The sequence below is a fragment of the Apium graveolens genome, chromosome 7, assembly GCF_009905375.1.
Source record: "Apium graveolens cultivar Ventura chromosome 7, ASM990537v1, whole genome shotgun sequence".
NCBI lineage: Eukaryota > Viridiplantae > Streptophyta > Magnoliopsida > Apiales > Apiaceae > Apium > Apium graveolens.
Window position 1 is genome coordinate 14,069,211 of NC_133653.1, and position 11,329 is coordinate 14,080,539.

General features: G+C 34.0%; 1 protein-coding gene across 2 annotated transcripts; it reads left to right on the forward strand.

Moving 5' to 3' along the window:
- The first annotated feature begins 564 nt into the window (after positions 1-564).
- Positions 565-10,809, forward strand: LOC141671484 (F-box/LRR-repeat protein 15). Of its 2 annotated transcripts, none has more exons than XM_074477761.1 (18): positions 565-699; positions 1,003-1,383; positions 2,990-3,224; positions 3,349-3,481; positions 3,947-4,046; positions 4,128-4,325; positions 4,406-4,676; positions 5,621-5,719; positions 5,815-5,903; positions 6,006-6,105; positions 6,193-6,363; positions 7,032-7,184; positions 8,142-8,302; positions 8,437-8,635; positions 9,353-9,777; positions 9,864-9,927; positions 10,298-10,384; positions 10,517-10,809. In XM_074477761.1, exons 2-18 carry the CDS (start codon positions 1,082-1,084, stop codon positions 10,595-10,597), a joined length of 2,868 nt encoding a protein of 955 aa, XP_074333862.1. In that variant the 5' UTR covers positions 565-699; positions 1,003-1,081; the 3' UTR covers positions 10,598-10,809. The 2 variants fall into 2 exon arrangements, with proteins under 2 accessions (XP_074333862.1, XP_074333863.1); XM_074477762.1 differs by having other exon boundaries at positions 584-733.
- Positions 10,810-11,329: the final 520 nt, after the last annotated feature.

Below are 11,329 nucleotides of genomic sequence, written 5' to 3' on the forward strand. Positions count from 1 at the left end.
TAGAATTAAGGAAAACATAATTCCATAAATCTAACAGGAGTTTCTCCTTTTAATGGATTTAAAAATGGACTATTTATAGTTGGTATCACGGCCGAAGAAAATATGCGTGAATATGATCAAACATGTTAAAATAATCTACCACATGTTCATGCAATGTTTTTGATACATTTGAATTTCTGACTTCTGATGTTGTTAAGTTTCCTAGGAGGATGCAAAAGATCTTAAATTAAATTGTTATAACAGATTCGAATGAATATATTTTTCGTAAAATATAATTTGCTATTCAACTGGTTTTAGTGACGTCCAATGTTTCTCTCTTCACTCGTGCACTTTTTTCTAAACCAACTCAATTTGTTTAGCTTTTTTTGTAATATAATTTTTTTAAACTCAATTTGAGCGCGATGAGATAACTAAGTGGTTAATAGCTTATCTCAAGTGGGTTCGATTCTCGCTCTCCCCCGAGATTTGTTAGAATGTATATTAAATTGTAAGACATATAAGCCAAATTAGTAAAAAAAAACTTAGAAAGTAAATTATATTAGAAAAATATTTATAGAAATAGAAATCACACACATACTTCAGTTACACAATCGGAGAGGCATACATTACATTTATCTTTATCACCGCCGATCTTTATAGCAGAGACGAATACACACAGTTGAAGAACAACATTTAAAGATCCGATCAGATCCACCTCTTGTAATTCTCTCTCTCTACAATTCTCTCTCTTGATGTAAAGTTTTTACCTTTTCAGTTCTTGCTGTGTAATTTGTATTTTTGTTACATTTCTGATCAGTTTTTGCTTTGTTACAAGCATAAAGATTGATAAAGATTCAATCTTTACACTTTATATGATTAATTTGAACTACCCTTTTGGTCCCTTAGCTCAATTGTTGAATTCGATTTGTTATTTCTAGGGTTTATGGATTTTGTGATTTTTTTTGTAATTGGGGTTGAAATGTGTGTGAATTTGATATAAAGGTGGTATCTTTTATGTTGCAGCTGTTAATTTGTTGTGATTCTTGAGGAATTTTCGAGAAGTGGGAGGGTAAAGAAGATAAAGTTTTGATTTTGGGGGAATATGGAGAATAATTCTGGGGGTATGGGAAGTGGAGAGGAAGGTAAGAGTCTCGAGGAATTGGAGTTTGAGAGGTTTACGGAATGTTTTTTAGCTGAAAGCGGCTGTATGGATGAAGTTCTTGGTGGTTTGAGGAGTTTTCGTGACATGGGTGAGTCGTCAAGTACTGTACAAAGGGTAAGGGCAGTCAAACTGAATTGGGCAACTGGAGGTGAGCCTTCGTCTTCGTCAGCGGTTGCACTGGAAAGGGAGAATCTTGATCATGATACTCATAATAAGAGGCCGAAAGTTCATTCGTTTTCACTGTGAGTTTCTCTTTCTTTATGTAGTCATTATGTACTTCTATTTATCTAATCATCTGAAATTCAGTTCTAGCATTGCAACTTTTGGTTTAGTGGTGTTTTTTTAACTGGACATGTTGATGTTGAAATTGAAAATATAGAAGTAACATTCTTGCTGCAAAATTTTGGTCAATTCTTAACAAAGTAGAAATTAAAGTTTCCAGTGATATGTGGGGCAATGTTGATATTTTGGGGAAAAAACATTGCTGCAACGATAGCACAGGAAATCATCAACTATCTTATAGTTAGTAATTACCAAAGTACTTGCAAACACGTAGTCTGTTTTAATGCAGCCTCGTGCAATTTCAAAAAGTCTGAGATAGCAAATTTTAGATAATCAACACCTAGTCAATATTCCTGGATTAGTGCTTGTCTGTCCCTTTCCCGAGCCTGGAAGCATTCTGAGGAGCTATTATATGTTACCACCTCTTGAAAAGAACAAATGATATAAAACCGACAATGACATAAAATACATAAAAATACATAAAAATACAAAATAGTAACTTGTAAATTAGAAAAGAATTATGATAATTTGGTCTCCTTATTCTTGCAAAGTAATAACAGTCGATTCTCAATGTTACCTAGAGGAGCCTACTTTGCCAAAGATCACATTGGTGTATTTCACATCATAGCTTCTATGATTATAAGTGCAAGGCTTAGCCTAGAAGATACCCCTTTCATCATTGGAGACATGTGTGCATGACTTCATGAGTATTTAGTTTCTTTAATTGACCTCTACCAAAAACAGTATCATATATTTTTTTAGAGAAAACCTTGCATGCACAACAACCAACAACAGGAGCAAGGAGATTTTTGTCAAATTGAATATTTTGACAACGTAAACTATTGATTTTTTAATACCTTGAAGCTATCAGAGTTGAGCATTCAAACAATTTGCTTATCATGACCAAATCTTACCACTCCACCTGGTAATTGTAATTAGTCTTTCTTTAATATAATATTAATTACATTTACAATATATAAATATTGTATTATATTCTTTCATATTTCATTAATGGTGTTATATAAAATTTTCAGTTGATTATGCAATATACATTAAAATTACATTTATGATGTAACTGATTATAATATTATATTTTAAATAGCAATTATTTATATATAGCATGTAATATAATAGTTATGTCGATGTGAATAATAGTTCACTCATAATTTGATTATTACTCATTTGTATATGTATAATCTAATAGTATTTAAAATTTACACATTATGTTATTATAATGATGTGTGTTTCATTTATTTGTATATTCATTATGTTTGTTTCATTGCATACTAGATTATACATGTGTTCTTGGATTTTTGTAGAATATATTCGAATTCTGCTGATATGGAAAGTGAATTCCTACTATTTATTATTTATTGATTATGTTTACAATTTTTTACTCTACATTTTATAGCTAAGTAGTCATACAAAATTATACGTCTAGTTCGGTCTGGTTTCTAATATATATTGATGTTGATAAATTTGTGATGGAACTCGATTGGTTTAATATCTGAAAGAATACGCATATTTAATAGTTGTATCTGGTACTGAATACCAAAGCATTTGCAGTGATTGGGATTGCCAGTTTGCATCCGCATCTTCAGATTTTCTTGAAAGGGGCTATAACATCAATCAAGGTTCCTTAAAAGATGAATCCCATTGCCCTTCTCCAATTTTGGCTGAAGGAGAGCCTGAAAATTTAATCGTTTCTAGTAGTGGGAGGGATAATAGTGATGGTTGCAATACTCCACAAATGGATGATATGGGAGTGCGTATGGATCTTACTGACGACTTGTTGCATATGGTATTAATTTTAAGCTTGTTTTTTTTAACATAGATCAAATATCTAGTGATAGTTGTGCTCTTCCTGTCGCCACTTCCCCTTCATTGCCCCCAACTTTCTCTGATACTGTTCTGCATGTTGATAGGTCTTTTCTTTCTTGAACCATATCAATCTTTGTCAAGCAGCCAAAGTATGCAGGCAGTGGAGAACTGCCAGTGCTCATGAAGACTTCTGGAGAATCTTGAACTTTGAGAATCGGAGCATAACTGTACTACAATGTGAGAATTGTTTTGATCATTTATTAAAATCACGAACTTTCAATCATCTATGTCTTGTTTGGGCTGATAGGAAAAATTTTCTTTTTGGATTATTAAACTTTTTTTCCTTTTTCCTGTTATTGCTGGTTTCCTAGTTACATAGAGCTTTTCTAAGACATTTAAATACTGCCTACCTAATCTATTTTAGAGGTATGGTCGTCAAACTATATTTGATAACCTACTAGTGTCTTCTCTTGATCTTCTACTGGAGCTTCTGTAATATGGTTTTTTAATTGCTGAATTAAGTATTATATCGATTGTGTTGCAACTTGCTGTTAATTATGGTCAAGAACTTATGTATTAAATATTTTACGTTCTTGCTTTCCAACGGTACAAAAGCATATTTTTTTTGTGTTGAACTATTTTATTTTATGAACATTTGTCATATGAATCCTTAAATGATCATTAACTTTAATTTTTTTGTAGTTGAGGACATGTGTCGTCGGTACCTGAAAGCAACTCAACTAAATATTACTGGTACTCCTGCTATTCACTTGCTAGCGATGAAGGCCATTTCTTCACTAAGGTGAGCATTTATTTCTTCCCTTTGTGCAACATTTGTTAATGTTTTCTATATTTTGATGCTGATATGTATGGATCTGTTCAGAAATCTTGAGGTTTTAATATTGGGTAAAGGACAACTAGGAGAAACAATTTTTCAAGAGTTAACGGGGTGTCATAAGTTGAAAAATTTGATTGTTAATGATGCTGCTCTTGGCAATGGTATTCAAGAGATAACCATATATCATGATCAATTACGTAATCTTCAGATTGTGAAATGTCGGGTGCTTCGAATTTCTGTCAGGTATGAGAATTTATTTAAGATATCAAGCCAAATTTCATTTAAGTTACCATTCAACTATGCTGTAATGAAATTTGTTGCAGGTGCCCTCAACTTCAAACCCTGTCCCTAAAGAGGAGTAGTATGGCACATGTTGCACTGAACTGCCCTCTTTTGCAGGACCTTGATGTAGCCTCCTGCCACAAGCTTTCAGATGCTGCAATTCGTTCAGCAGCAATATCATGCCAACTTTTGGAGTCTTTGGATGTGTCGAATTGCTCATGCGTTAGTGATGAAACTTTACGTGAGATAGCTCTCACATGTGCCAATCTGCATGTTCTGAATGCTTCATACTGCCAGAACATCTCACTTGAGGTCAGTTGTACGTTGCACATACCTGAACCTCTGATTCAGTGTAATATAAAAAAAAAATCCTTCTCTCTCTTTATTTATATGTGTGTGTGTGTGTATGAGAATAAGGAACCTGAGATTTATCTCAGGTAGATAATGGAGTTCTGGAAGAACTCACATTGTTCTGCAGTAGAAATTTAGCTAAGATACCAGTGTTCTGCATCTACACATTGTATCTTGCATTGAAATTCTATGAGATATTTACACAATTGAATTCTGTGAGCCTTTTCAAAACTTTTGACAGAAAATGCAATTGAATGTAATATTTATGGAAAACACCGTGTTCAGCAGCAGAACATATAGTCTTTTGCATGTGAAAACACTCAATTTTGCAGTAAAACATAACAGAAAAAAGTTAACAATTGAATGTACTATTTATGCAATATACCGGGTTCAGAGTTAGCAAAAAAAACTCTGGGTTCAATTTTGGAGAAAAGATAACTGAACAAGTGTTTTACATAACAAAATTTTTACAATTGAATGTAATATTAATGCAAAATACTTTGTTCAGTAGGTGAACAAGTGTTTTGCATGTTCAGTAACTGAAAAGTGTTTTATACATGCAAAACACCATGTTTGTGTATCAGTTTTTGAAAACATTTTCAATCATGAACTGTGCAAGCTAAACAGTATCTAGGTTTAGAAATGTATACATGTATAAATAAATAGGCTGTTGAGAGCATTGCTATATCAGTTGTATTTCTACTACAAAATCAAATTAATTCTGTTGCAGAACCTCATTATCTTAGCAAACTTACCTGAGATAAATCTCAGGTTCCTTACTCTCTCTCTCTCTCTCTCTCTCTATATATATATATATATATATATATATAACTTTGTCGTTTATCTTGATTTTGATTCATCCAGAGATATCATTGTTAACATTATTTTTGGTTTATCTTGAAAAGTCTGTAAGACTGCCAATGTTGACAGTTCTTAAGCTTCACAGTTGTGAGGGAATCACTTCAGCATCAATGGCTGCAATATCCTATAGCTATATGTTGGAGGTTGGAACCTTCATTTTCGTATAGCTTTTGGTATTTGTCTTCTATTTAATGTTTGTTTCAGATTTTTTTTAAACGATCAATTGAATTTGTAACAGGTGTTGGAGCTTGATAATTGTAGCTTATTGACGTCAGTTTCGCTGGATCTTCCACGCCTGCGGAACATAAGACTTGTACATTGTCGAAAGTAATCATGTGCTACCTTAAGATTCTGTTTTCTGCCAACTTTTTACTCCATGTTATTAGCATCTTGTTTAACAAAGGGATTTTTTATGTTACTTGTTTCCAGATTCATTGAATTGAATTTGCGGAGTGTAATGCTCTCATCCATCAAAGTTTCCAATTGCCCTTCCCTCCAGAGAATAAGCCTCACATCAAATTCATTGCAAGTATGTTTGATGGATTCACTTGTTCTTGTATCCTTGACAGTTTCTTGTATACCTGATTTATTGAGAAATATTGTTACTTAATTGCAGAAATTGATCTTGCAAAAGCAAGAAAGTCTGACTACATTAGCACTGAAATGCCAGTCTTTGCGTGAGGTGGACCTTACAGATTGTGAATCACTGACTAATTCTATCTGTGAAGTCTTTAGTGAAGGCGGTGGATGTCCGATGCTTAGATCATTAACTCTCGATAACTGTGAGGTTTGTGATTGTATGACTTATGAAGCGTTATTATATAAAAACCATTATTCATAGCATTCGGATTTCTAAAAACGATTACGGTAGTTAATGCGGCTACTAACAACCATCACAATTAGTTCTCATGAATATCTTCGAAATGATGATTTTAGACCAACCTCCCTCATCAAAGTAAAGTTTTATGATATACAGAACTTATCATCTTATTTAGATCTATTTTCTTTTTTATTAGGTTCTTATTAAGTTTATTTTACGAAGCAGCAAACTTAGTGCCACTAGAAGAAATAGTTGCACGTAGGCCTTTAAGCACATCAAATTCACCTCTTACCTAGGCACTAAGGAAGAAAGAAAGATCTGTAGGACCCACAGTGTTTTGTATTTAGTAGTTATCAATTTTTTCATTAACTGATTAATAGAAAATACATTATGAACAGTAAAGACACAAATAGATGTATTCCATATATCATATGTACCTTATTATTCGTTCGTTTAGAAATTCTATGCTCTCTAGTCTCTGGTGACTTGCTGTAGCTTGGTTTATTTTTGAGGGTTTGGCTAGAGTCTATGTTTAGCTTAATGCTGAAGTTCTTCTACAATGTTAGTATATACATGTGAAGCCACATGTTTTTGGTTATATACATTGTAACTGAATATCATTTGTTTTCTTGCAGAGCCTGACAGTTGTAAGTTTCAACATTACAACCTTAGTGAATTTGTCTCTCGCTGGTTGTCGTGCTTTAAGCTCTCTTAAGCTCAGTTGCCCTAATCTCGAGAATGTCTCTCTGGATGGGTGTGATCATCTTGAATTAGCATCATTTTGCCCGGTATGTGTTTTTATTTACACATAATCTTATTGCTTTAGTACATGATTTTTCTTTGCTAATCTTTTCTCCTTGAGATTTGAATATAAAATGCTTTTCTTTCTCAACATTCTGACCTATGTTCAGTAACTTCAGTTACTTTCGTGCTTGTGCAAGTAGATTTTATTTAAACCACCACACTACAGTGAATACACAGTTCGCGAGAAATCATATAAAAATCAAAGTGCAAAAGATAAGCGAAGGCACACTCGAACTCTATTTTGCACAACATCAATAATAGAAAGCAAAGTATACAGATCATGAGGAAACTAACTCTGAGGTTATATATGCTTATCTTCCAGCCAAAACACTCATGCACGCAAGCATGACATATGTAATATTAATATCTCTGTCTCTGCGATATGTATCAGGAAACAAACTCTGAGGTTCTTTCTCTTTATGGTCTATGCATAAGATTAAATTATCTTCATGGCCTCTATTGTATTCTCCGCATCCCCATTTACCCTAATTGCAAAGTTTAATAAAAATTTGAAGGTCTTCTTACCCTGGATACTTTCTGAGTCGAGCTGCAACCAAAATGACATTTGCGGTGCAAAGTAATCTTTTAAACCCATTTGCAGTAAATTTATGCATTCCTCCCCCCTGTTTAAACATGAGGCGTAGGTTGAGATCTTTAAGAAAAGATAGTGTGTAAATGAAAAAGATATCGAATTTTCAAGTGCAGGAAGTCGCTTGCAAGCACTGTAATGAGTTTGTCCATTATCCTTATAGTGTTCTGTGCTAATTTAGTGACATAGCAGCCTTAGTCTACTCGGAGTTTTTTGTGATGTTAATACTTTGTATGAATACGTAGCAAGCATGTTGAAATATGAAAGCACTAGTGTAGTCAACACCTTACATAGTAAGCTTGAATATGTTTTGTGGTGTCATGAAACTTTAATATGTTTGTGCTTATTACAGGTTGGTCTTCATTCACTTAATCTGGGAATATGTCCCAAATTAAATTCTTTACATATTGAAGCAGCACGCATGGTGTTGCTCGAATTGAAAGGATGCGGTGTATTATCTGAAGCTTCAATTAATTGCCCTCTATTAACATCTCTGGATGCTTCATTTTGCAGGTGATGTTGATTCTTTTGGTATTACTGTGTAGTATAGCTTATTAGCTTAGTCTCCTTCATTAAGTGACACCTGCTTGCTTCAAATTTGGTTCGTTCTTCATGTTGAAACTGATATTTAGGGGTTTCTTGTGCAGTCAACTCAGAGATGATTGCTTGTCTGCAACCACAACTTCATGTCCTCTCATTGAATCATTAATTTTAATGTCATGCCCTTTAGTTGGACCCGAGGGACTCTCATCTTTGCGCCGGCTTCCACATTTGACTTCACTTGATCTTTCGTACACTTTCTTAATGGATTTGCAGCCAGTTTTTGACTCCTGTGTGCAGTTGAAGGTATATTGTACAGTGCTTTAATCTGACTTTATTGATGTTCTTATCAGTTTGACGCTTGCTTTTGTTTGTATGATGGAAATATGTGAGTGAGTCCCCATATAGACATGTTGATGCATTCATTGCTAGTGTTGGAATCACATGGCTGTTGCAGCTGAATTTTTTTTACGACTTCTAGGAGATCTTTAGGCTTTGTGTTACTACGAGGATATATTGCATTGCACCTGTAACCATTTACCTGAATGACAACATACGGAGTAGAGAAAAAGTCTGGTTATTGAGGTTGACTCATGCAATGGTCAAGAGACTCAAAATGCATTTTAACCGGTACAAACTTCGCAAAATCTTCTTTGAGAAACTAATGGCACATAATATGGTACAATGGCGATGAATACCCGTGAGGAAACAAGTAACTATAATTTACAACTGTTAATGACTCCAGACTTCAGATGTGTTTGAAGTAGTATCATTCGCTGAATGTTTCACCGTAGTGTCAGTCTGTTTAATAAAGTTTCCTGAGGTTTGTGGACACTGCATCATGTTATAACAATCACTTAAACCCGCATCTCTGAAATGTTGGAAAAGAGTACGGTTAATGGTTTGCAAATGTGACTATGATTGCATTATAACATAATGTTCTTTTCTATGATGGGATACATGCATGATCATCATCATCATCATCATTATTACAACAATATATTGTTCTTTATATGATTGTAGGTTCTAAAATTGCAAGCATGCAAGTATCTATCTGACTCGTCACTGGAGCCTCTTTACAAGAATGGCGCTCTTCCCTCATTGTGTGAGTTGGACTTGTCCTATGGAACTCTGTGCCAGTCTGCTATTGAGAAACTTCTTGCTTGTTGTATTCAGTTAACTCATGTGAGCTTGAATGGTTGTGTGAACATGCATGACCTCAATTGGGGTTCTGAATTGGGCCAATTGGCTATTGATATTGAGTTGTCAGCTGAACATCCTAATCGTTTGTTGCAAAACCTTAACTGTGTTGGTTGTGCAAATATCAAAAAGGTTATTATTCCATCAGCAGCAAGATGTTTACATTTGTCATCATTGAACCTTTCACTGTCTGCAAATCTGAAAGAAGTTGACCTTGCGTGTTTAAACTTGTGCTTTCTTAATCTCAGGTATTCTTTGTTCCATTGGAATGTTTACATTACTGAATTCGTCCATTTTCTTTGTAGCATATGTTCACTTGTATTCTTTTAAACAGCAACTGTTGCTCCTTGGAAATTTTAAAGCTCGACTGCCCCAAATTGACCAGCCTTTTCCTTCAGGTATAAATTTTTGCCATCCAATTTTCTTTCTTTTACGGTGGATTGTGGGATAAATTACATCCTGAGGACTTGCTAAGTTTCTCTTTGTTGCATCAATAAGAAAAGGTTGATGGGCAATTGGGCACAAATCCTGGAGAAGTATAAAAAGTTGCAATTTCGTCAAGTGTTTATACTTGGTATATATTCCAGTAAACATTTTGGATCGATTTGGAAAACGCATAGATTATATAGAGTATAGACAGATCTCTTTCATGTTCACTTTTATGCTTAAATATTTTACTTCTAAATACTTAAATGATAGACCATCCATGGCTGTTTAGTCTGTACTTGACATAAACTAATTAATTTTGAACTTTTGGCATATATGCAGTCATGCAACATCAGTGAAGATGCTGTTGAAGTTGCCATAGAACAGTGTCATATGCTAGAGACACTTGACGTCCGTTTTTGTCCAAAGGTGAGAATTTTTATCAAGATCTGGGATAAAATATAAAAGCTACCTCTCTTTATTTTGTTAATAATTTTGAATGCATGCATGTTTTCTTTTTTGCTAATGTGACTGTTCAAATTGTATTATGCTGATTGGCAGATACATCCAGCGAGTATGGGCAGGTTTCGTGCAGCATGTCCCAGTCTGAAACGCCTCTTCAGCAGCTTGGCTACTATGTGATTCATTAATCATATTCATGTATTTTCTTTGTAGTTGTTTGATTTGTTTGAAGTATGAAGTACCTTTAGCTGGTATCTGTCCTACATTGCGTATGCTGTAATGTTGTAAATGTGTGTAATCTTATAGTTGCTACAACTTTGTGTGTGAAATTAATATAGGATTTATTAGATTCATCATATGTAATACAATAAATCGTTAATTATGTTATTAAACTGTTTGTTGTACATCGCAAATGTTGAATTGTGATGAATGAATTGTTAAGTGTGTTATGTTTCTAATCGCGTCATCTTGACCCAATTTTTAACCTCTTCTCGTAAATACTAGTAGCCTGTAACTTCAGTTATGCTTCGAATGGTCACTTTTTCACTTCATCTTCGGTTCGGATAAGTAGGATATGTGTGTAAATACATGGATAAGTTTTATTAGCATTAACTATTTAAGCCCAGGATTATATTGAATGAGAGTAATGTTTTGGTATGTTTGGGGGAGATGGTTTCAAATTGTGGTTAACAATTTACGGTCTTTAATTTACAACAAAAGCAACTAAATACCATTCTAAAAATTTACTCGAAGTATTTATGATTTTAAATATTTTTATTCGACATTTCCTGTGTAAAAGTGAAACAGTGCAAGTGCACGCTTTTGGCTTGTCTATTTTATACTCTCTCCCTCCGTCTCAATTTATCTGTCAAGTTTGATTTTTGCACGTAATTTAAGGTGTATTGACTGCAT

Excerpts from the sequence above, each read along its gene's own strand:
- LOC141671484 (XM_074477761.1), top strand. The coding sequence starts at position 1,082 with ATGGAGAATAATTCTGGGGGTATGGGAAGTGGAGAGGAAGGTAAGAGT. Across the intron at positions 6,106-6,192 it reads TCACATCAAATTCATTGCAA|AAATTGATCTTGCAAAAGCA; the intron begins GTATGTTTGATG and ends ACTTAATTGCAG. Across the intron at positions 10,385-10,516 it reads ACGTCCGTTTTTGTCCAAAG|ATACATCCAGCGAGTATGGG; the intron begins GTGAGAATTTTT and ends GCTGATTGGCAG.